Below are 26,951 nucleotides of genomic sequence, written 5' to 3'. Positions count from 1 at the left end.
AGTATCACAGAGTGAAAACTAAATGGACACGTGGCACTGCCAGTGAACAAGGTATGGATATACAGTTTTTATTCTTAACAATTTTAATTTTACAGTTTCCTATAAAATTTCAATTTACATGTTAAAGCCATTACTGTTTTTTAACTAATCTGTTCTTTATTTATGTAAAATGTTTATAAACCTGAATTGAATTTTTTTTTTCTTTTTTTTCTCTTCTTTCAGGAACTTGAATTTCAGGATCTGACGGCAGTTTTACACTGTATTCACTCCTTTATAGCAGCAAAAGTGGCATCTGTGGATCCAATATTCATAGACAGTCAGAGTATTGCAAGAAAATATATGTACAGTAACTGAAACTAGATTATATGTTGTGACTATGGAAAATAAATTATTTTCTTAACAAAAGTAGTTATTTCATTCACAATATTGCAACTTGGTGATTTTATAAGAAGCCTATAGTTGTGTTATCTGTAATGTTAAGAGTTTTCACAATCTGATAAATATTTTGAATCTATGAGTTAAAAAATACCAAGTCAAAGTTTGTTGTCTTCAGCATTGATCTAAAATTCCAAGTGAATATTCATTCAGTAATATTTTTAGAGCCATTTTGATTTCTGCTCTCATGATGATGCATTCTACCACTTATTACATAGTAATGTAGAGTAACATTTGAAAACTGTATGTCCAAAATTTGGCCTCTAAGTCTGTTTTGAAAAGTGTTGGGCTTACAAACAATTACTACAGTCATCACTGTAGAAAAGAAGTAATTATTGAAGAAAACTGCTGTAGGAATTGAATTTTCATCTTCCCTCTGTATGTTTAAAAAATTGTAGTTCTGTTGTTGGGTTCTTTTAAGACCTGAGCGTTTAGCTTTTGCAAAACAGTAAATAGGCTATTTCAGATCCAGGAACATAGCTAAGCACACTCTTGGCTCTAAGAATACTCAGTTAGCCCCAGTATATGTGCAAGGTAATGTTAAGAATGTGTTTAAGTATCAACTGTGAAGAACTTTAGACTCAGCTAAGAAGCCTGACTATAGACAGTTTTAAGAAACTTACCATAGGGTTTTCTTATCTTTTAATAAAGCTTCCATTATTTTATTATTCATAGATTGACTTGACACCTATCCTTTGATGTAATGCTCCGTGTGCTTGGGAACAGCTTTTATTTGGAGGAACATACTTCCAAGATAAGATGAACGTAACAGAACATAAATAATTCTCTGGGACATCTGCCTTTCTTTTTCCTATAGTTTTAACCTTGATTCTTATTAAAGAAAAGTGGATTTTGTCCTTGTTGAGGAAAAGAAAGTTGTTTTACTTTTGCATATTCCGAGCCTTCCTTCTGAAATCATTATCATAAATGCACAGATAATTTCCTGATATTGAAAAAATGATTAAAAAAGAAAACATTTTAGTCTCAGGATATATTCCCTGTAAGTGATACCAGATATTGCAGGGTTTTGTGATAGAAGTTCCAGTTTTTCTCACTTGTTCTTTTGAGGTAGCATCAAGAAAATAAAACAATCAAAATCAAGCAAGTAGCATATCTCAAGTAGATGCCATGGATAAGGAGTGAATTAATCAAAGTCCTCTCTAAATTTTAGGAGTCTTGTCAGGTGTTCTGATAAAGTTACAGCTTAAAGTTACTGTAGCCTAATGAAAAAAGGTTGGTGCCTTTAAAAGGTCTCAAGTGAGGAGTGCTTTTACATAAACTCAGTGCTTAAGTTTATTCAGCTAAATTCTCTCCTTCAGGTCTTAAACTGTCTTGTCAGACTGCAATGAGGCACTTACTTCAAACAGATGCTTCTCTGTCCAGCTAAAGTTTGGGCACACATAAAGTGCCTGATGCAGGTGATTTCACCCTGCCAGGAGGAATTCTTGTTTCTGTGTTCCATCCATAGAGAAATTAATTTGAACGGTGCAGACTCTGCTTGTAATTCCAGTGTTGTTTAGGGTTCCAGTGTTGTTTGCATTGAGGCAAACTGTTTTACTCCAGGTAAAACAGTATTTAGCAAATGTGATAAATATATTTATTATTTTAAAATAAATCTTTATAGCCATTATTGTATGTTTAACATACATAATCTCAATTTTATAATAATTTTATTTCAAGAAAATAATTGTAAAAGTTTTCTTTTTCTAACATGCATTTATTGAAAATGTTTCAATTAATTCTCAGCTTTCTTTTTTATTTTCAGCTCATTGTATTTACTGAGGTTTTAACATTCACAAATTACAGCATTACCATTATATTTCTTACAGCCAATTCTAAATTCAGTTTATTAGCATGAATAATTAGAAGCATCAAGTTTACATGTTAGAAGTTTAGAAACTACATTAGAAGTTTCTGTAGGATGAAGAACTATGGAATTAATTCAGTTTTGGTTTTTTAATATTTTCTGATAGACAGAGATCAATACTAACATGGTAGTTACAGTAGAAAACTGTACCAGTTGGTACTGAACTGGTACTACAGTCAGACATCTAGACTTAATGTTATAGGGATCATGTGATTATAAACTAACATATCTCCCCAAATACTGTAATAAAACCTTAAAATAAATTAGGCCTGATTTATTAAGTAATCTTTCATTTCTACAAAAAAAAAAAAAAAAAGTTCTGCAATTTAAAAAGAGCATTATTGATTTTTTTTTTTTCCAAAGCAGCTGGATATAGCACTTTTTCATTAGTACTTTCAAATTTCTTATATGTAGTTGCTTATGCTGATTTTAATTAATTTCATTATTTGTTTAATGGAATTTCTAAATTCTTTTAGTCTTTTGATGAGCTACTGTTTTTGCAACACAGTAGTTTTCTTCATCATGTCCAAATCTATCTCAAGGAATATTAGAGAAAACATTCTTATAAATTCACCTTTTGAAATTTAGCATTGTATTTTGGAAATAATTCTCCAAACATATTTTTAATGAGGAATTGAAGATCCCTATTAGCTCACTTGCTTTTTCCTTTCTTTCACATTCTGCAACACTCTCAAGGCAGGGACTAAAGGCCAGTTTTTGAGAAAGTTGACAGAGGCTGGGAAAAGCTGATGGCTTGCTAGTTACTCAGCTGTTATATAGGCTGTGAAGGACTTCCATAGCACCTTGCATTTCTTAGTCATATGCTTGATATTTGAAAATGTTGCATTCCCAATTTGTTCAGTTGCTTATGTTTCTTTGTAAAATTTTTAATCATAAGTAAAGCATATTAGTTTGTCATTACCTTCAGAATGTGGATCATATATCATGCATATATTTTTCTCTGTCAACGCTGAGAGTATATGCAACACATTTCAGATGACAAAACACCTCAAAATAGAAAAATAGTGGGATTTACAAATAGATCTGCTGGTAGATACCGTCCACAGTCACCCATCAAAAATTGCAGACTGAGGCAGAGGACATCTGCTTTAGGCATTTCAAATGTCAAATACTTAATTTTAATGAGATCATAAAACAATTTTTTATATTCTTTGTTACATACTTGTGATATATTAAGTTTTAGTCTTACAATCTCATTACAATCTCATTACATATTTGTGTATAGTTTTCCTTTTTATTATTCTAGGGTGACAAAGGTGTACCGGAATTGAATATGGAGTAGGAAAAGAACCATTTCCTGAAGCAACACCATAAACAGCAGGCTGGGGAAGGAAACATACAAACATAGAGTTATAAAATTGGGCCCCATCACAAAATCAAGATAGCTGCTCGTGATTAGAAATTAGTAAAAACGGGATAAATTATCTTTATGCCTTTATTTAAACTGAAGATGTGGTTAAAAGGCTTAAAGTGATCCCATCTACAAACATGATTTTGAGCAAATGGGTAGTATTGTTGATTTAAATTAGAACAAGGCTCATCAGTGACTTATAAATTAAGGAGTGGTACAGCCTGTACTTAGGCACTGGACTTGAATCATACTGATGATTTGTTAATATAATTTCTGGCTTGTTTTGCTCTAACATGATTAAAATCTGCAGAAAAAATCCTATTTACAATCAAGCTAAAGTCAGCTTAACTCCGTTCTCAGTGCATGGCATGGTTGTGCCACCCTGTTGAAAACACCAGAGCATTTAATAGAGGGAACGTGGCCAGGCTGTGCCAGATGGAACCAGGGATAAAAAACTAACCCCGACAATTTTAGTTATAAATTTAGATGTTACCAGAGCATTTCAGGGACTTAATCTGTTCTATAATATTTAGTCTTATTTTTGTCTGTAATTACAAAGCCTAGGAGGCTGAGGCTATGCTGATCCAATGTGCAAGCTGTGGAAATCTGACTGAATCCTTCTAAGGTTAGGATCTTAGAAAAAGTATTTCAAAATTATTCTCAACCTTGAGCCAGTAGGTCTGAAGCTTAAAAATAATTTTCTATGGGAGGAAAAGTAAGCTCTGCCAAATTTTGCAACCATTAATCTAAAATCCTGTATTATATCTGAACTACATTAATTTATATGTAACTTCACACAAGGCATGCTTTTTCCACAAAACCTTTAATGTGTAACCTGATTTTTGCAGTGGTATAAACAGAATTTAAAACAGCCTGAATTTCTTTTTAAGTACATCTCCATAAATGCTTCTATCAAAATCCTGTCAGTATTTTATAACACTTTCCTGCCCACCTGAGTATCTCCTCTGTTGCAGTGCTCAAAGTGAGGTGTGTATAATGGGAATGAAATTTTTCTGCTTTTTGTTTACTTCTGTGGTTGATTTTCTTTTAATACAGTTTGCTAGTAAACTTTTTCAGAGAAGAGAGGGGGAGTGTTAGGAAGGAAGCACTTTTCTCCATACTCTCAATGAGAGGCAAAGTGATTTCTGTCCTTTCCTGTGCATGAGAAATAGGAGAAAGCACTGCAAAAATAGAAGCAGAGGAGGAATGGACACACAGACAAACTGTGAAATCTTAAAAAACTTCTTTACTTAGGTATGCAAAACACCTCTTGGAAATAATTTGACTCATTTTTGGAACTTAAGCAGGAAATTCATCTTTTAGTGTAGTTCTCTTACTTTGAATTTCTATTATTGAGCTATGGATGCTAAACAGTTAAAGACTGCAAAGAAAAAATGTGAAATGTATCGTGTAATTGTGGGGGGTTTTTAACTGATGCTTCAAAATGTTTAGGTACTTGTTTAGGTACTTTTGTGTTGAAGCATGTAGAGAAACAATTATCTTATGTGAACTAAAGACTTTGTAGTAAAGTTATTAAGTGCAAAACAGATTTGTGTACCATGCAAGATGAAATCAAATATGTATTCTAATATGGTTCAATCACAAAAAATTCTTAAGTAAAATACTTTTATGAAATTTGAAGTTACCAAATTCCATGGACATGACCCAAAATCCACTGCTGTTTTAAGTCCCAGTAAATTATACAGGACTTTGCCTGAAACAAAGATAAATGATTTTAAATAATAAAGAGAGGAACCAAAATGATTTTCTAATATTCCCTCGGTGCACATCTGTCTGCATGTTCACTTAAAGGCTTCATTCCTACTGAAAAAACTGCTGGCTTTTCAGTAGGGAATCAAAATCAGAACTATTTGGGCTGAAATCCATAATCTTTTTTTTGGATCAGCTGTCACGATGCCCTGTACAGGTTGCACTTATGCAGGTATTCCAACCTCTAGTTTACATGGATCACAGACATTTTTTCAGTGCAAAGACAAGATCTATTGTGCAAGTCTACACATCAGGAGGTGTGAGTGGCAGAAGCACCTCAGCTGCATAGATATCTATGACTGCAAGACAACCAAGCAGGGAAAGGAAGTTAAATGTAAGAACTTTATTTTTCTTTCCTCACTACCGATTACTCTTGGAACATTGTTTCTGTTATATTTCTAGGCTAACTGACTGTTTTTTACAAGTCTCTAAATTTCCAACTATGATGGAAATATCATACTTGATACGTATTAAGGAATTAATGTAGAAATTAGGTGTCCAATCTGTGTTAATCATCTGGTCTTAACTCCGTAACCAGTGGATAGAGACCAGCAACTCCAAGGAGTGCTTTATTCCTTACTGCAGTAGGTGCCTAAAACCAGTGGAATAAATAATGCTCTGAGAATATGTCTTTCTCCATCAACAAGCTATACTACCGCAAAGATTTTTGACAGCTCAATTTTCTATAGATAGGTTTAATATCAGATTTATGTACCAATACAATAAAAGTAGCAATCATGAACAATGTTGCAGGATTATGAGAATAAAATAAAACAATGCTGAAGTGAATGATATTTAAATCAGAAGTTTATCATCCCACTTAACTGGCAGAGGGGAGGGAAGAAAAGGTCTTAGCCTGTTCTTCTATCTAGGATTTACTACCTGGGGCATATTAAAAATATTTCTAAAATAATACAGTAGAAATTGTATTAATTCATAGATGAGTTCAGTATCTCAGGAGATGCACTGACTCTTAGAACACAGAGCTACTCATAAAAAAATATTAGAGACATTCTAATGTGTCTCTAAGCACTTTGTTCAATTAACATTCAAAACTGAGCTAAATTACTACTCTACAACATCCGTAAGCAGAGTACATAATTAGCTCACTGTTTTCTTTTTGCACAGAAGACAGACAAGTATTCCCTGGTGGAGTGAATATGAATATCAGATTGGTTTTAGGGATAAAACTTTCCCTGAGTTTTAAAGTAGAAGTCCTTTACTGAATTAGTGTGTTTTATTGCTGGACAGAACTGGAAAAATCTGCTCTTGAATTTTTCTTACTAAGACTTGGAGAAGTTCTATGATTTGCATCTGTCTTGTACTCTGTTTTCAGTACAATGAAGAATCTTTGGAATAAAGGCAGGAGTTTTCCTCATTTACTTATATTAAAAGAACAATGGCCTCTACAAAAGCCCCAGCAGTTATTAGCACATATCACATCATGGCGCTTGAGCTATATTGATACTTTCACAGAACTCAAAAGGGAAAATTTATGCAGCCAGAGAGAAGTAGGAAACAGCAACATCCAAATGACTGCAGAGTTGAAAGTCACAGACATTTGTGGGCTTCAGTTCTTTATTCCAGTCAATGATTTTTATCAGCATTTCTAGTATTATTATAGATTTATTTCTCCCCTCACTGGGATATTCATAGCAGATTTAAAGGAAAAGTAATCAGATTCATAACCAAACTTATATTTAATTTGCCCTTTACCTTCCATTGGACCAAGGCACTGTGGAATTTCAGTTAACTCATTCCATACAGTAGGTAAAAATGCTATTATGACAGCATCAGATTCTGGGTTCCTGGTCACTCAAACAGAGTTAATTTCTTCCCAGTCCTGCAAATAATCTCCCTGAGTTTATTTGCTTGTTGTATTCTTTTGCACTTTAGAGTTTTACTAATAGCTCAAAATATTCTTTTGTTTCATTACAATATTTGTCACCCTAATTCTACAAAGCTAAGTGCTTCTATACCTTTTGTTGCCACATTAACTATTTCTATTCCTTCAATATTTTTTTCATTTCCTTTTAATTTCTTAATAAGTTTCTCACTCAGTGTTTTATATCCAACACAACCAAGAAAGGCACATATTGTTGAAGGCTAAGAGGCTTATAATTAGCATCACAAAGACCTACTACACTGCTGCGTACGGCATACCAGACAAAACTGAAGTATGGTACAAATTTTCCAAGAAGAAAATTAGGAAAAGATCTACATGACTAAAGCAAAGAAACCTTGTTTACATACTTTTCATATGAGCATTCAGAAATTGTCTTTTTAGGGATCATTTCCTGATTGCAATTGCAGATATAAAACATATATACAGATTGTATATCTATATATATATACATTATATTCTATATATAAATAATACTTTATATAGGATGTATATATATGTATATATATATATATATATGTGATATGTATATATCACCCTCTGTGAACTCTAGTTAGTGAGAACACTGAGAATCCAAACTGTTAAATGTCCTTGGGGATTTCTTCACAGGAAGCTCAAGAAACAGAGTTCCATAATCAACTTCCCTCTTGCTGAGCAGATCTTGCAGTGGGAAATAGATGTAGCTGTTCTAGTATTTTGTGTAAATGATTATTTAGATCACCCTAAATTAAAATCGCTAAGTTTACAACAATCTACTCACATTAGGTGCTCACTTTTAATTCCTAGACCTTCACAGTTGTTTTCTGAGCATATTTCAGTCAATAACTCCAGCCAGTTGGAAGTGTGCATATAAATGATTGCTGTGCCTCAGCTGATGAGTGGAAGTCGTCATTAAGCTGTAATAGCTTGATTAAATATGGCTGCTTATCTGTGAATCTATTCTTAGACTTCTCAGGTCAAATATATTAGCCCCACTAGATGTGTGCTTCAGTGGTGGGTTTGAAATTAAATTAAAAATACAAGAAATTTTCTGCAAAATATTGTTAGTGTGGTGAAAGCAAGCAAGTAGTTGCATTAAGAGTAGAAGAAAATAAGCACATTTTATGTACTTGAAAAGTCTATTGAAATCCATCTTTATGTTTTGAAACTAGGGATTTCTAATCATATAAAAATGAGCTGTTTTTTACTCCTGGCAACATAATTATGCAATGTAGGAAAGTCATACTTCAAGTTATTGTTTTGTCACATTTTCAAAGTGAGAGATCGATCATTCAGAGCACCTGTCTGTTCAGCTGCATCATTGCTCATGTTTCTCTCTTTAAATGCATGCCTGACTCATTTGTGTCATTATCCAGAGCCATCGTCACTTAGTCCTGGAGACCCTTGATCCTGCTCATTCCTTGTGCTGCTATGTCAGAAAGCAAAAAGCCACCATTTCTCATATGCATTTTGTCTCTGATTTTTGCAAGTGAGGAGGTTTTGTGTTTAGACCTAGAAGAAGATTCCTTGAATCAAAACAAAAACAAAAACAAAAAAAAAAAAAAGGAAAAAGAGGCAAATATTCTTTTCCAACCCAAATGATTCCTATGTTTCTAAAAGCTATCTTAAAAATTAAAAATCCCTTTAATTTAGCACAGTATTCCTAAATATTTTCAACATTCCCCCAAGCCTCTATGAATTAGTAAATGGGATTACAAGCAGTTTAAATGTGCTACCTAGCAAGTGTGTCCTCAGCAAGTGTGTCACCTCTTCTACACTCACAAGGTGAAACAAAGGTATGATTCTCAACTGTTACTTGAAGAAAGAAGATTAATATTTGTAGAGAAACGTATACTAATTTTATTTCTTTTCCTGTATGGTTTTTGATCATCTATACTTTTGTTGTTGGTTTCTTTTCCTAGCTAAACAGTTCTGCCTCCACCAAAAAAAAAAAAATTCTGATACTCTAATTATAGAATGAATTTGGAAATTTTGAGGATTACTTACTGGGAGGAATTAACAAAGCAGATTTCTGTGCATCCCAGCACAACTGTTGTGCATCTGGGAGTACCTCTCAACCAGCAATCAATCTGCCCAAGTCCAGACGACTGAGACTTGAAGCTCCAAGATCCAGCACTTAGGGAATTGTCAGGTCTGACAGTTCTCCTGCCACCATGCTTCATTTCAGAAAACAGGCCCTGGATATAGACATGTTTTCAAGTTCTTCTCTTTTAATAACAGCAGAGCTTTATGGATAACCAGTCAGAAACAAAGAAATACCCTTTTTTCGTTAAAAATTTCCATACTGCAGATTAGGTGCCTAAATGTATTCTTTCTCTTTGTGATATCCTTGATTGTCTTGGTTCCATATGATTCCATGATTTTAGCTGAGCATCCTCAGCTTTTCCATCACCATGATGACCACAGCACACACCGCTGTTGAAAATGGTGCCTGTTCATGTCAGGGACATAGAGCTGGGCTAATTCACTGACTAGAATTTGTGCAGTTGTCTCTTGTTCACCTTGTAAAGGCAACAGTGGGCTAATTTTAAGTATAAAAATAGAGACCAAGCTACTGGAGCAATTTGTCATTTAATTTCAAACCTTTAATATTTACATAAAGAATTTTTTTGTGAGAAAAGAGTAGTTGCGATGCAATATGTGTTTACAGTCATACAGGCAAAACATGTAAAATCCACCTTGTAAATTAAATACTTGCATTCACAAGGCTCTTGTCTGTAGAACACAAAGCTCTGCAAAAGCACATGTAAGTGCTTCTAACCACCATTTATGCACGGCTAACTTACTGCTGTTGAATAATCTTCTTTATGCAATAGCTGTGGCAGTGTTTGAAATAAAGAGCAGGACCATATGCTCTGCTCTATAAACAGTTAGGTACACCACTGGTACTTAAAAGTAATTTTAAATATTAATTCAGTGGTGGGGAAAATATATTTAAACTGTAAAAACACTCTCTCAAATGAAAAAATTGGGATATTAACAGAAAACAAACAAACAAAAAAAGCTGGAACAGGTGCTTGGGAATGAGAACAACATGGAACCAGGTTCTTGGGAATATGCTGAGTCCTGAGAAGCTGTTATGCAGACCAGAGTAGGCAGCATGCATGTTTACAAATGTAGAGAGCATGAAAGGGGAATTATTCAACAATTACTTGCACAGTGTGAGCAGAAATACTGCTCAGTTGTTCTGGAACAGTGGTCCTATCAGAGAAAGTGAAATCTTTGGGTTTCGGTTTCCTTTTTGTGCTTGTGAGTGATTTTGCAACTGCAAGTACTTTCTGTATCTCTTCCTGAAGTGTGTATATGTATCATTCACTGCCCTGTTCCTCAGATTATAATATCAATTATGCTTTTTGTAGAAAATTTTAAACGTTCTCTCAGAGGATGCAATTCAGTTCTCCAAGAGGTCAAATCACTGGTGGTCACTGAATATTTTCTCATTTCATTCCTCTGCATTCACTGTTCCCATGGTAGGTGTCTCTTCACTAAATGTATTTTTGCCATTTTCTGTATCTTTTTCACAGAGCATCCTTGAGTGGTTGAGTTTTTTTTTCATATTTGTTCTAGTGCCTCTGGAAATAAAATTTTATGTTCTCTTAACCAATTTAATCAAAACTTCTTATTTACAACCAATATTTTGGAATTCTTAAATCCCTTAAAGACAAATGGAGATAGGAGTTTTAGCTCTATTTGTAGTTTTCTGATAGCTTACTATATTGACAATACAAAATGTCATTTATTTCAAATTTTTACACTGACATGACATTATCAGGTGTACTTAAATGATTAATTATTCATGCTTATTGCATTCTCTTTATTCCATTACATGAACAAAATGTATATTTGTTATATAAGCCATTATATTTTTTTTTTAAAGAAGGGAATAACAATTTATGATATTAGATGGTCAGATATGTATTTATCTTTGTATTTACTGGAAATTAAATTTTTTAAAAAAGAAACATTTTGCAATAACATTATTGCAAATTGGGGGAAGTTAATTTTAATTTAACTAATTTAGCATATTTAGTAGTACATTGGTTGATATTAATCCTCTTTCAACAGAAACACAACCAATTACTTATGTTGATAGAGATAACAATCTATAAATCACTTATGATTTAAAGTAAGGAGTTTGAGGTTCTCGGGATGTTCTCAGGTTATACTTTGCTGTAAAAAATGGAGATTACTTTATTCTTTCTGAAAGTGGTAAGTGAAAAGAAGGGAAAGCTATGTGACTTTTTCTTTGAAAAAACTAGTTGTTATGTGTCCTTGAAATTTGTATTAGAAGCATTCCAACATGTACTTTTGTATCAATATTCCCAGGAATTACTATCTTAAATACCACAGTTTGTTCAGTGTGGGTGGCAGGCACCACCAGTAGCTGAGCCAAACAGTACATCTGTGGGAATTTCCATCCCAAAATAATCAGTTTGAAATATGCAGCTGTTTCTTCTCCGCCCCTCCATCATGCCATCTTGTTTGCAAAGTGAAAGACAAATGCCACTTCTTGTTAAAAAACTTGCAAGAATATGTGATGGAAGAGAAGTATGGAGATTTTTAATGAAATTGGTACTTTGGTGCTTTTCTCCAGCGTTATGAGCATCATTGAGAGTGATGTCCAGAGTTGGTTTATATTCTGATCAGTAACCATCAATGAGGCATAAGTCTGACTCCTGGCTAATGTTGTTCATGGAAAAAAAGGTGTATATTTCAGATATTCCTTTTAATATTTTTTTCACCCAAAGAAGGAAAATATATGTACACACTTTATAGGAAATGTTTCAAACCACTTCCTGACATGCCTTTGAAAGTCAATGGGCATTGGTGGAATTCCTTAAGAACTCAGGGCTTTAGGGTTAAATAGTCAATGTAATACTCAGGTATTCCCCTCTAATTGCCATTTGTTCTTATTCATAACCTGTAAATTTTTACTAAAAGGGAAAAAACATATTTTCTTCAGTAACTGACGTAATTTTTGAACAATCAAGTATATTGCAGTCTATGGGGCTGGGAAAAAAGTGATCTACATCAGGTAATTGGCACAAGATTTTCAGTTTTAAAACTTTATGCAGCATGATCTCAGAAGTTCTTTTTGAAGAAGAACATTTGAATTAGTATACTCTATTGCAGTCAGTAACTATACCTTATTAAATGTTTCCTGACAATTCACTACCTCTGTCCTAAAAATGCATTAGTTCAGCAGTTCATAATAGAGCCAAACCTAAATAGGTGCCAAAATGCTATATAGACACAAAGATTGAATGTTTGTAATCTTTGCCATGTGGCAAATGTTTGTTGAAGCTCTTTGGGGTTTTGCATATTGCAGGTTTCTTTCCTTTCTGGAGGAAGGTGATACTGAGGGCTACAGTGCAACAAAATGAGCCCATATATGTGATAATCTTGGTATAGGGAACTACTTGCAAGTAATCCTGTAATGATCAAAATAAAGCTAACAAAAATTGTTCATACTTAGTGTTTCGCATCTAAGTGGTATTCATTATATATTTTACTATACATTTTATGCGTTTCAGTTGGAAAATTAAAAGACATCTGAAACGTAGCATTTTGTGTGTGTGCAGCTTTGCTTTTGTTCCTTTTTTATGGGAAATGCATCCTCTCAACATGTGCATGATTATAGATTTGCATAGTGTAAAATTACTGTAATTTTATCTGTTCAGGAAGTCAGAAAGGGATTTAATAAGTAGTAAAAGTTAAACTAGGAAGTAATATAAAGGCAGAGTGTATATATTTTGCACTTTTAAATAACCTTTTATAACAAGAATCTATTATCGTACAGTATACTGTAATTCACTTTGTAGTGATACTCTTGCTATTGTCACAGTATTGTCTTTAAATCTGGATATGAATGGTTTGTATATGTACACACTTCAAAAGTGATTACTACAATGGAATATGTGCTCCCTGTCACTGTTATTAGCATCCAACTGGAGAAATATTCACCAATTATTTTTTTTATAAATTATGAATGTACAGTGTAAATTAGCAAATCAAATATTGCAGCAATGAAGAGATGCACTTTAAAAATGTAAAAGTGTATATCTCCAAGAGTGTTATTTTGTATAGATGTTTTGGAATAAATAATTTATTGCTCATTAGTGGGTTTTTTTTGTCATTTATGAAATAAATATAAGGTATTTGAAAGCAGCTATTTGAGTTTTATATTTTATCATCAGCTATTTTAGTGGGTTTCTTACTTTTTAAAATTAAGGTTTTGTAATTAGAACAGTAAAGGATTTTGTCACATTTTCCTTCTGTTTTACCAAATCATTATTGGCTTGATCTAGTTGCTCTGAGGAAGCCAAGGTGTGAGCCATGATCAAGCCCCAGTCCTTTTAGCAATCAGCCAGCAAAAGAGCATTGCCACAGCATCTTCCTTCAGTCATCAAGAACAATTTGACCATGGAAATCAAGGTATGGAGAGAGGGGAACACAGCAAGGAATTGGGAGCATTTCCATTTTCCATGGTTTAAATGCAGCCAGTTGATATTTACTGAAAGGCATAATAACCACAGTATACATTTGCTTCCGTGATAGATTACTGCTGAAATTCTTAACTGAAAAGTACTAAAAGTGCAAAATGTCTGCAGCCTTTAAAGCTAGGAGTTATTCAGATTTGTAATCTAAGATTTCTTCTAGATTTCTTCCAACCTTTTTTGAGAAAAAAAAACGGCACATTAGGACCAAGTCACGTCTACCAGGCAGATGATTGGAAAAAGAAACTTCAGAAAAGTTTTATAAACAGATTTTTTTTGCTTTTTAATGTCTTCTAGTATATCTAGCCTGTAAGAAGATAACACATTTATATTCTGAAGGAAAAGTATAAATCCTGAATTTAGAACTCAAAGAAAAACTGTGTGTTTAATGGAGCTGGGCTTGCTATCTTAGGTAATGACAATAGCAATGTCATTAAAGATAGTCTATAATTTGTCTTTCAGTTAACACTTTTCAGTCACTCCGTCTCTTAGTCTTTGAATCCAGAGGTATCCTAGTATCACAAAATTGAATCTGAAGTAGGACTTAGACAACTAAAAGTATGGAATGAAAAATCAGTCACAGAAAAAGTCTTTTGTCCATAGTGTCTATAAACCTTTGCACATCCTTAATACCCCAAATTTTCCACATATTCTCATGTGTGCTTCATGTAGGCAGAGGCCAGCTGGGAGGAAGGCTGCTTGGTCTGCAGAAAGGCTTGATGCTACAGTGCAATTTTAGAGTGCAGTCTCCCAGAAGATGATATGGTAGCTGCAGTTTCTATTAAAATACGTACTGGAAGGTGGGGAAAGGCAGACTAACACCAACATTTAACTGCCCATTGATTACAGCACTGACCCCAGGGGAAAACGTTCTTATAGCAAGTGAGCCCCTAGAGCAGACAAATTTGTAGATGCATACCCATCTCTCTTCTCTGTGCAGGGCTTCCCCTGAGAAGAGGCAGAAGAGGAGAGTGTGTGCTTGCATTCTGGGTGGCAGTCTGGCATTTCAGGTCCAGCAGTCCTTGTTCAAGTCCAGTGTCCAGCCTGGAGGGACCAACAGGGCAGGAAGGACAGGGACACAGGGCAGGCAGCTGCGGGGCTGTGTACTCCTTAAGCATCGACTTCCCTTTGCATGTGCCCAAGCCCTTGAGTGCAGTATCGTAGCTGCCTTGATTATCTCTGGAGGCTGCTGTGAATGACAGCACTTTCTGGGCTCCTGCTGAGGCTGTGCCACTATGGAGGAGAGGAGGCAGGGAGAGGGAGAGTAGGCACAGATGAAGGTTCAAGCTTTGGCAATGGTAACCCAGCGGGCAGAGCCGTCATCTGGGGAGGTGTAGTCCTGAGCTCTGGTTCCGAAATGATATATGCAGAGAAGTAAGGAAGGTCTCATTTATGTGCAGCTTAAAGTGCATTTTACTATGACATATTGGGCTTTTTCACTTCCCTGTGGTAGTAAATTGCGCTTCACAGGCAATAGATGTAATTGCATTGCACTAAATTATATTAACTATTTCAGGTGGTTTGTTCTGCTTTATGCTTGGAATGACAGAGGTGAATTACTTTCTGCAGTATGCACCTCAAAAGAGAAGAAAATTCATGGTTATTGGGAAAAAAAAAAGTGGAGTTTTTCAACTGCAGGAAAAAAATGTTAAGACAGTGGCAAATTTTAAAGTATTAGCATTTATTCTTTTCTTATGATTTTTAATACTAGCTGGGATTAGATGCAAACTTAGTGATTTTTGCAAATGAAAGATGTTCTTCACAGTTCATTGTTGTTATACTAGATTGTACTCAGTCTGCACTCCAGCCCATGAACTGGGTCTAGCAGCATTGCACCTGACAGAGAAATGGGTGGGTTAATTTTTAAGTACCCAAAGAGAAGAGGTTGTTTTCCTTTTCTCTCTTCTAAGAGCTAGACTTTATTGCTCATATGCAGCCTTGTTTAATGATTCAGGTGCAGCTTTTTTGCATCCAAATGGGGAACTTTACTTGATGGTGTCAAAAGTAGAGCAAGAAGAGCTTAGGAGTACTTATTCTGTTTCTCTGCCATCTGTGAAACTCCCATTGCATGAAATACTTATTGCCTACCCAGCACAGAGGATTTTAAAGCATGTAAATTGCTCTTTCTTCTATACAAAATTGTGATAGAATTCAAGAGAATAGTTAACTGACAATTAAAAGAGACCCACAACAGAAGAACTAGGGTAAGGACAAATAATATTAAGCAAAATAGAGAGGGAGGAGTAGAGGGAGTGAGCAATGGAGGTAGAAATGTTGAGCAAATGGAGGGTGGGAGCATGGGAAAGGGCTGGAAACAAAATAGAATGTGAGATCTGAAAGAGGAACATACATGATGACACTGAGGGATGTTTGAACATTTGGAGGTGTGTTGCTGGGGTGAGGGAGCAGGAAGTAGGATGGAAATGCTGAATGGAGCTGGGTCAACATGTCTTGTCAGGTAAGACATTTCTGGGTGATGCAGGTAAGTTGATATAAGTTTGTTACAAGCATACAATTATTCAAAAATAGAAAAATCAAAGCTGGAAAGAAGTACCTTAAATGGGTATGGTCTCATATTTTAATTTGTTGCTCAGAATATTTAAATATTATCAATTTTCAGAGTTATTTTGTTGTAATTTGTGCTCTTATCCAACTCACTTAGATATTAGGTGTATTCACTTTAAGGAAAGGATAAGACAGTTATATTTCAAAGTTTTGATCAATGTGGGAAACACAGAAAGAAGAAACTTCAGGAGATAAATGAGTTCAAATACAGCTGGAAAGAAAAGAGGAGAAAGTAACTGAAGCTTTCAACAAAAATTAGTAAGGAAAAGCAAAGTGAGAGCAGTCTGGTACAGATGCAGACAGCTAAACTGCCTGAACCTATTGGCTTACACACATAGGTTAGGGTCAGGTTAACACTGACTCATAAAGCAGGTTTAAATGACAGACCACAACTTCATTTTTGCAAAAGTATTGTATCTAAGTATATACAAAGCCTCTTGAATAATTGTTCTTTGGCATTTCATTCTTGCCTATTTAATTCTCTGAGCACTTTATTCTTGAGAACTACTGTAGTTGATCAATACAAAATATTCTGAGATAAAAAAATAGTATTAGACATAGGATGTTACTAATAACATTGAGGACTTTTCACATTTCTGTAAGAGAGCCCATGCAACTGTGGCACCTTGTTCCCATGCCTCTTCAGCCTTCCAGCATTTTCTTAAACAGCATCTGGCCTCCAGATCTCAGATTTAAATTCTTCAGTCCCCAAAATGGAGCAAACCAGTCACTTCACTGCATAGGATTAGCCACAAAGTATTGGGGTCTTTTGGGAAGAGATGAGTTCTCAGTCTTCTGCAATTTCTCCTTCTTGAATACCCACATTGAATCTATATAGCCATGGCATTCTCAGGCTAAAGGAGCATATGTACACCTGTGCAAAGTTGTACATACTGGAATATCTATAGCTGCATGCACATCTCCTTCCTGTCTCTCAGAGAAACATTCCTGCAGCCAAGATAAGGCATCTGTTAAACCATTACCCAGACCTGGCACATGTACTATTTTAAAAAGAACGTTGTGGCACAAGCAGTGGAGTGCAGAAGTCATCACAAACTATGGTCCCTGTGGGGCTTTAGCCATCTGCTTGCTAATTATGTAAGCCACAGCCTGGCCGTTGCACAGAAAACAAACATTGCTACTGGCAGGTTTGGTCTGCCATATAATTACTGCGACTGGCACAGGCAGAATTCCAGGAAAGTTATGTCTTTTTCTGCACATTGCTGTTGCCATTTTTGTGTGTTCCCCCTTTAAAAGATCCACCTGTTCTTTCTGCCACCTTGTACCTTGTTCTAACCTGCTTGCATCTGCCTTTCCCAGCCTGTGCTCTCTCTCTCTGAGAGTCAAAGTACAAAACATTACCTAAGACTTGCTTGCTATGTGGCAACAGCTTTGTTCATATTAAGCTATTGTTGACATACCAGTGGAGTATTTAGCATCTTTGTGCATATTGAGCTAGTGTTGATATGTCAGTGGTGTATTTAGCAACTTTTCTGCAACCTTTCATAAAAGTCATCTGAGTAATAAGGCAGACATATTCACTGCCTGGGGAAATGAAGCTGTTCTTTGTGTCAGATAAGATCTCAGGAAGTGACACTTGAGGGCAGGCAACACTCTTTTGTGGCCAAATCTCCATGAAATACCAGATTTGCACTCATCAGCACTTTTCTCCCCACTGCTTTTCCCTGTCTGTGAATAGCTCTCCCCTCTGCCCAAGTAGCTGTTAACAGGGGACAATCCACTGCATTCATCTGTTACAGACAGGCTTAAGTCAGAATAACCAGTGGGAATGAGCATAAAAACTCTCTGTGCCTCAGGGAGAAGAGAATATGGACATAATTCTTAGCTTTCTGTATATTGAAAAAAGCTACCGGTTGTCATTATATTATTTGGTTTTAAATTATATATGAAGATTATAAACATGTCTGTATGAGCTACACACTCAAATTCAGACCCTACTTAATTTCTGCAGGGAGGGGAGTAATTTCTTCATGGTCCTTCAAGAGTATTACAATATATTTGTCACATCCCAAAACTTCTAATGGTCCTGTTGTCAGTGTATTCTTATTTATGAATGGATACCCAAAACTAATTGATTGATCACATCCTCCTATTCGAGCTCTGGGAAGTTAATTTTGTCTTTCAGAGTGGTCATCAGGAGAGCCTGGTACTATTTCATCACACAGTGAAGAGTCTGTCTTCCATAGTGGCCACATTTACTCACCTTGAAAAATTGGTTAGAGAGCACCCTTTATAAACCAAGCTGTTTCTCAAGTGAAGACCTTTTCATCTCTCCCATACAAGTAAATTAAACTATATTAGGAAATGGTTGGACTTGGGTTATGGTTGCCCCTAAGGTAAATTTGTGAAAATTCTCTCTGATGTATTTTTGCCCCAGGCTAGTAAACAGTGTGCTGAAATGCCCTTAGGCATGGCTGAACAATTAGCACAGGCCAGATGCTGTTTGCTACAGGCTGTGTAACTACGCTCATCTGGATTTGCAGATCTCCAGTAGTACAGATGAAATCATGCACCTTTAATCCACTCTGCAGAAGCAGTTTTTCATTTCAGGAACTCAGTATTCATACACAAGCTCTACCATGTGGCATTGGTACCTTGTGCCAGAGAAAGGTATCCATGTCTTCCATGTATGTCTTGTGAATCAGAAGTACTTTGTAACGACTTTGTTGAAAACTAGAAAAAGGAGCTGGCTCTCAAAATCCTGCAAAATTTCACAGTATACTCATGCTATGGATTTACAGCCCTTAATGTTACAATAATATAGATGTGTTTTTTGAGAGCATTAAGCAGTCCAATGAAATAAGGTTAGAACTCTTTTTGGGAGCACATGTTGCCAGGGTGCTTACAGCTACAAAAGCCACTTCCCATGAAAGGACATTTCACTCAAGTATTTATTCCTCATTAACACAAATTTTATCATTTTTCAAAGGAACTATGATTTGCCTCTCAGGAGGCAAACAATTCTGCTGTCAAATACCATTGATTTGAATTGTACATAGATTTGTGTTTTTTCTGTTGTTGACGAAAGGGCTACCTTGTGCATCACCTGCATACCTGAAGAAACGAGGGGTACATTGTTAGAGAAAACTGACATAGATCATTTTCTAACTGTGGTGCCTACAATTATATGCAAAGGCCTCATGCTGGTTTAGAGCAATGAGCTGATCTGCCAGAAAAGAAACACCTCATCCCAAATTACCCATAATTAAATGCCACTTGCCATTACATACCCTGCAATAAACTGCTGTAGAAAAGAAGGGTGCTCGTGGATGGGGGATGCCCAGGCTGAGCTCGCCGCTGCCTGCAGAAGAGCAGGGCTGGGAAGATGGGCAGGAGCACAGAAAGGGCAACAGGTAAGTGCTGCATATCAGTCTGCAGGAGTAGTGAGAAGATGGGGGGTGTTGTGGTGGGGGGGAAGAGGAAAAATTTTGCTGTTCTTTCTGTAAATTCTTGGGTTTATTCTCCTTCTCAGAAAGAGCTGGTGTGACAGGAGACTGGGATCCAAGGATATTGTATGCAGGAGCCCTGAACTAAGGCAGGCCTAGGGGTCAGGACCCTGTGGAGAAGGCTTTCTTTCTTCTCTTCTTCACTGTGTACCCTTGTCACCACTTTTCCATTTTTAATTGTATTTTTTTATTTGGGAGCTATGTCCTATTTCATTGCCAGGGTTGTTTAATTCCAGTACAGCTTATCATTCTTATACCTTTTTCTGCAGAAATGAAAACTTGCTCCCTACAGGCTTTTTTAAAGTGTAAATGCTCAACCACTTATAATGCCAAACTTCAGCATTTTTGCACCAAAACAAGAACTTTCACTCCTTTAAGCTTCACATTGTAAAAGCTTAATCAAAGTCTGCAGATCTCAAAAATGGATGTGGTAAACTTGTTGTAGAGTTACCAGATCCAAATATTGACAGCAAGTCTTATTTTCTTCCTTTTTTTATTTTTTCTTATTATTTTCCTTTTATATCTCAGGGATGCACATTATTTTGTCTTGCCAGCGTACCTGAAAAGTCTGTTGAGAATCAGTGATAAATGATTCCTTTATATCTTTTTCTTTCTCCTGAGTCATAACTTCTCCAGATTCGCTTATCACATGTTTATTACCTATAAAATGTATTTCCAAAGACAGCACTTTATATTTGACTGTATTAAAAAAGGGGTTTTTTTATTTGTCAGTCTACAATGTTATCTATTATTAATTTTGCCTCAGGATAGGTATGAAGACTTCAGTAAAAAATGTATTCTTTTGTTGTGTCTATCTGTGTTACACACACACACATTGTATGTGTGTGTGTGTGAGTATATTTATTTATTTGTTTATTTATTTATTTATTTATTTATTTATTTATGTGTGTTTACATACAAATACATAAACATACTCTTCACTGTTCCGTCATTTATTTGGTAACCTCAGCTTATTTTTCACAAAGTATTGATTCTTATTGATGCTCATTTAAATGTGATAGGTTTCATGCATGCTATTAGCTACTATTTAATGCTACCTGCTTATTAATTCTTATGTGCCTTTGCATCTGGATGTCTCAATGCAGAAATAAGAAAGCTCTAGCATCTCCTGTTTGCTCAGTCTGAGAATTTTCTAAAACAAACTTCAGCTACAGAATGCTTCAAACCCATCAGGGTGTTAAAAACAACAGTTCAAGATTTTTGGAAGCTTGACATGACGTCAAATAGCCAAGATGTTTTTATTACTCAGCCATAAGGCTCACTTGAACACTAAATATTCCAGAGAGTAGTGCTTTGTGACCTCTTAATATCAGCACTCATGACGAATGTTTCATTTAACTTCTTCAGATCATTTACTTTCCTGATTTGTGTCAGACTAATGGAAATTTGGAGATTAATTTGCAAGCATACTCATTTGCCTGAGTGAATATGAATTTGGATGGAACAGTTCAAGAGTAACTCATCAAATTTAAAATGTGGTTTTCAATTAACAAAATGTGATTATAATGTAGGATGTGTCTAGTGAACAGTCCATTTAGTGAGCTGGTGGTCATCTTGAGATGATCAAATATCACTGGCTGTTTGTTTCCCTTTACTACCTCTTTTTCCAAACTGATAACTCCAACTCCAAAATTATTTTTTACTGTGCTAATATCTATTATTTCCTTTATCTTTGAATTTATAAAAGCAAATAATTAATAATTAAATAATAAAGTTGGGAAGTCAATGCCATGCCTGGGAAAATGCACTTACCAGGCAGGTTACTAAAGCAGAACAGCAGAAAGCATTTAAGTGTGAGGAGGAATTCAAGCTCAGCTCATTAGAACAGCTGAGAACACACAACTACCATAAAGTGTTCTTCATGATACAGCATTTACACTGATCTACAGGGCAGATTCTCTCTCCATGATGATTCCCTGTTCCTCTTCCTTCATAGATGTCACCTCCTTTTCTTGAGCACTTTGACTACATCACCTTTTTCTTCTTTAAAATGATGGGTACAAAATGCAAACATTGTGACTGTCTGGATTTTCCCAATAAGTTGGTCCTGTGAGGCAGGAGGTCAAAGGCATTGTCCAGATCCTAGTGCTATCAAAAAAAAAAAAAAAAAAATTCTAAAGTGAGATATCCATTTGTCATGATTCTTACCATGGAAATATTTCACTACAAAAGCAGGACAGAAACATCTGCTATCCTTTGAGTATAGTAATGAATCACCGTCACTATTTGCACTTCCCAGTTTTCTCTCTGGAGTTCTAAATTATTTTGCAGATTTGTCACTAATCATGCTAAGACACTCATTCACAGCAGGCTGAATACTAAAATTCATTTGTCATCATTTTATTATGTGGTCATTGTTTTTGCTTTGGTAAATCCCTTTCTGTTTTCTCCTAAATTACAAAAGATCATGTCTTGTTTGTATTTGATCAGTTTTATGACTACATGACATATGGTGTATCTACTGACCATCCTTAAATCCAAGACATAGACTTCATAATACAAAATTGCAGTGGTCTCTGCAGAAGAATGATGCATTGGAGGAAGGCAGAAAGTTCACCATTACACTTGCAATTGAAATGATCTCTCTGAAAGAGTCTGAGTTTGTTTGAAACTAGTAGTCTGTGAAGATGAAAGATTAATTTTCTGTCTCATTTTAAAAGGAAAAGTTTTTGTGATGCAAGCCACCGAATTTCAGACCTTCTATAGACCTTAAAAATTATTCATCTGCTCCACATTCTTTCACATAAATCATAATTTGTTCATTAGTTAAGGCAGAGTTTTCAAATAGTGATATACAGGATTCACATTAATTCAGTCACGAGAAATTGAGTGGTTTCTTCTTTACAGTTAAATTTTACCTACATAATTTTGTTCTGCAAGTTGGGTTACTCCAAAACAGCAGAGCAGCTGAGGGATTCTTCCTGTAACTAGAGTTTTTAATGCTTGTTTGCATGAGATAAAATATCAATTTGAGGTTCATTAATGTTTTAACAAGACAGTCTCATGCTCTATAGAAGTTACATGCCACCTGCTTCTAAGAAAAATAATTTATCTGAGAACATGATTTCAGCATCATACACTAAAAATAGTATGTAATGACCAAATCCATCTCTGATTCATCATGTCCAGATCCCTCTGCAGAGCCTTTCTGCTCTCCAGGCAATCAGAACTCCCAACCAAATTGGTTTGGTCAACAAAATGACTGAGGATGCCTTCAATCCCCTTGTCCAAATAATTGATAAAGGACTGGCTCCAACATTGAGCCCTGGGGAACCCCACTAGTGACGGGCTATCAACTGGATGTGGCAGCATTCACCACCACCCTCTGGGCCTGGCCACCCTGTCAGCCCTGAGAGACATTTAACATTATAGTTTTTATTTGACAACAACAACACACCAAACAAACAAAATCCAAACAAACAAACCCAACAAAAACCCCACAAAACACAAACTTCACCCCCCCACACACCCCCCAAACAATAATTAATGCTGGGAAATGCCTGTAAAACAAAAGGATGAGAAAAATTCCAGCCATACTTCATTTATGATTAAGGAGTCCCTGTTGTAAATCTTGTACCTCATAGGCCTTAATATATTTTTGTTCCATAAAAATGTGAAAACATTTAAATTAACTTATATGAAATTTTTTACCAGACACAAACTGTTTCATGGTATAGCTTTGTGTTGTCTAAATAACAGTACATTATGTTTGTTTTCAACCTGTGTAAGCTTTTGTTCTCTGCTGGAATAGACAGTGAATGATTGTACTTATTCACCTTCTTCATCCCATTCATGGCTTCAGACACCTCTAGAAGGTCTTTCCTATCTAAAGAGAGTAATAGCAAAAAAAGAGCCTTTCTAATGAAATTAAACTGATCCCAGAAAAAAAACTAGAATACTTAAAGTAACTAGAAGTAATGACATCATTGAAACCCAGCTAAATTGATGTTTCCCACTGAACTCCTTTCCTTCACCCTTATCTTGTTTTTTTTTGACTTGTGATATTTTGCTCAACATATTAAAATGAGGCTTATTGCTGTTGCTTCTATGTTGTTAAGCTGGAACTTCAGCAAAATTGCTCCTCTTGAAGTATTGTGCAGTTATATGCACTTTTTACTTCTTCTCTTGCAAGGGTGTTTTTAGAACTTTAAAAGCCATAAGAGATTAGAAACTAATTTTTCTATTATAGATTAGACATCCGTAGTGTCCTTCATGCTTTGCTAGACCCCAGGATTGTCACTAAATGCTACAAAATGGTGCAATCTGCTATCAGAAATAGCTCCTGCAGCAGCACAGATTTGTGTTGAAGGTCTCTCATTCTAATCCAATGCTTGTAAGAACTGATGACGCCTCAGAGAGCCTGGCAGGGCTGCAGGCTGTTACAGTGCAAATGTAAGTTGTTTTGAGGTTATAGAATTGTGTCTCTTTCCTGTTACAAACATCAGCTGCAATTGCATAATATTCTAAGTATGAACTATTTTTTTCTAAATACCATAGTAGGTTTGCAGAAATTCATATTTGTGAGTAATCTGAAATTCTATTGCTTTGGGATACTTCATTGAACAGAATTTATCTTTTTATTATCACAAATAATAAAAATATATCAGAGATTTATTATGTAGGTCTTTAAATTTTAAGAACATAGATACAACATTTGTTTTCATGTGCAGATTTAATTGGGAATATAGCAAATTTAACAAGTCAATTTAAAACTTAATATGGTTTAACTGTTAAGGTTCACTGCTGCTTTTCTCAAGAGTTTTGCTTAGTATAAAGACTGTTTCATACTGTTCTTGTACTCCATGTTTAGACCATCATTGATCTGTGCAATTTCACTGCTGGGCATGAAGGCTGACACCCTTTCTGCAGGAAGAATGGCTTAAAACAGACAGATAACAGAAAATCTGGAACAAAGGGGGTACATTCAGCAGGATATTCACTGACATTTTCTGCGCTTACTATGGCAATATGCAAATCCTGGATTCAAATAATTAAGGCTGTTCTTAAGCTATTGTTTTTTTACCCTCTCAATTCCCTTTAATCAGTTTAGATAACAAGATTTTGAATGAGCTCCAGTAAGAATAGGAATTCAGCTGTGCCTGTCTGTGTGAGTCCTGTGTAATTAAGACTTTGTACAGGTTTTAGCTAAAACTATATTTGTGGCTCATTGGGCAGTTAAATATTGATACTCAGAAAAACACAAAATAAATGTTGCCATTCCATTTTTTCATCACAGACCAATTTACTGCATGTAAGCATTTAAGGCCCACTGTTGACAAATACTTCAACTGCAACCAATGAGCAACTGTTGAGAACTTTATTCAAATAAACCTTGATGTAGGTATGCTCTTTTTGAACTAAATGGGGAAGCTTTGATTTTTGACTGTGAAACAGCAAAGAAAATCAAACCTTTTTTTCATCTTAAGGAAGTCTCTCATCTCTCAGAAATTAAAGTTGTAGTACTTGTGAAGTATATGAAATTATATAGGGCGAGCTTTTTATTCTATTAGGTGTTTGAATGGATCTGCTTTTCTCAGTTCTTAGCTCTGCCTTAGAAGTAGTCAAACTCCTTTATACTTTCTTATGTAAGGAAAGATAATCTTAAAAGATTTACAATTTGGAACAGGATAAAAAGGTATTGCAAGTTTGACTCCTTGTCTGCAATCTTAAATCCTCCAGCCAAGAAGCATAAGCCTACTTTTCCAATTTCTCTGTGCTTGCTGCTGAACCATGCCCACTCATCTTTGCAGTGAACAGGTTATGTATGATATTCCCAAATTGCTGTAATGACATCCTGGAGTTTGTCCTCCAGTCAGTTTACAGGCTCCTAGGTTTCCTTTCACCACTATGTACCACAGCCTCCAGCTCCAGGATGCTCCAGCTCCCCACCCCCTCCTCACCTTGTCCCTCTGGCAGAGATCAAACTCTGATCTTTGGCTCCACCTTGTGATCTCCCTGGCATGACCAGCAAAGAGTGAATCTGGGAATCCTCAATCCTGATTCCAGATCTGATCTTGACCTATCTGCCTCTATAGAGCAACGGGAAAAACCCCAGCCAAATAGATTCTTTAGGTCAAACTACTGGCTTTAAAAGAAACGATAGGGCTGAAAAGAGTAAAGAAAAACAGCTAGCCTCAGAGAAAAAGATTAAATAAAAAGTGTTAGAAGGAAGTTGGTGGGCAACGTGGGGGGTTAGGATCTGAATTCCAAATGATTGTTTTGGTAAAGCACAAAGTATAGAATGCCTAAAATTGGACAAAAAGTTGCTTTTTTTGTCAAATAAATTTTTAAAAAAGAAAAACTAATGAAAAATATTTTCTTTTACTGCATACCATGGTAATATTATATTTATATATATATTTAATATTAACTCATTTTCCTTCTCATATTCAGGAAAAAATAATTCTGATGTAACAACTGACAACACAACTATCCTTTGGTTCCCAGCAGGAAAAAATAAACAAGTCAAGTGTTAACGTCAGTTTCTGCTTTGTGGGAACATAACTGTGGCCAAAAAAGATTTTGAAATAATTTGCACTGCTAAAGCTTGAGTGAGTACCAGTGCATAAAGCTGATAGCATAAACTGGGTCCCTGGAAAGTACTTGGCTTTCATAATTCAGAACAGTTACTGCCATCGATAAAGTACAGAACTGTGGAAGATAATCTCCTCAGCAGACAAAAGGTCAGACAATAAAACTTTTGTTTGCCATTTTCCAGAAGAAATCCATTATATTAACTCATAAAATGCAAAAGGAAGGGTTGTTTTCACATTGAATTTCTATTTCTATATTTCTATAGTTTCTCTGAATGTTCAGACTTGATTTCTTTTTTTAATTTTGATAGAACATGGATCTAAAAATATTTAAAATATTTCCCTTTCCAGTCAATATAGTGCATGTGAAAATTGTATGTTTTGAAGAGTTTATATATTTGCACTGCCGTAAGACCTGCCAGAGTACCAGTACTGCAATGAACAATGCAGCTCAGCTCAGCAGAGTGAGCATATTCACTGTGCTGCTTTGATACAGTTATCTATGGATAGGAGCATAGATT

At 35.5% G+C, this 26,951-nt stretch overlaps 2 protein-coding genes across 3 annotated transcripts in view; both read left to right on the top strand.

Annotated features, from left to right (window-relative positions):
* The window catches only part of SNTG2 (syntrophin gamma 2), a 222,053-nt gene extending 208,538 nt beyond the window's left edge, over nt 1–13,515 (top strand). For both annotated transcript variants that reach the window (XM_085574568.1, XM_021551123.3), the window contains exon 17: nt 223–13,515. In XM_085574568.1, the coding sequence (XP_085430694.1) occupies nt 223–354 (132 nt within the window). In that variant the 3' untranslated portion in view covers nt 355–13,515. The remainder of the gene's footprint in view (nt 1–222) is intronic.
* A 9,902-nt stretch (nt 13,516–23,417) lies between these two features.
* The window catches only part of TPO (thyroid peroxidase), a 47,751-nt gene continuing 44,217 nt past the window's right edge, over nt 23,418–26,951 (top strand). The window contains exon 1 of the mRNA XM_085574567.1: nt 23,418–26,580. The gene's annotated coding sequence lies outside the window, so the exon portion shown is untranslated. The remainder of the gene's footprint in view (nt 26,581–26,951) is intronic.

Source organism: Lonchura striata, chromosome 3 (genome assembly GCF_050655825.1).
Source record: "Lonchura striata isolate lonStrDom1 chromosome 3, ASM5065582v1, whole genome shotgun sequence".
In the NCBI taxonomy this organism is placed as follows: domain Eukaryota; kingdom Metazoa; phylum Chordata; class Aves; order Passeriformes; family Estrildidae; genus Lonchura; species Lonchura striata.
The sequence above is the reverse complement of the archived record's forward strand: the minus strand, read 5'-3'. Positions and strand labels throughout refer to the sequence as shown.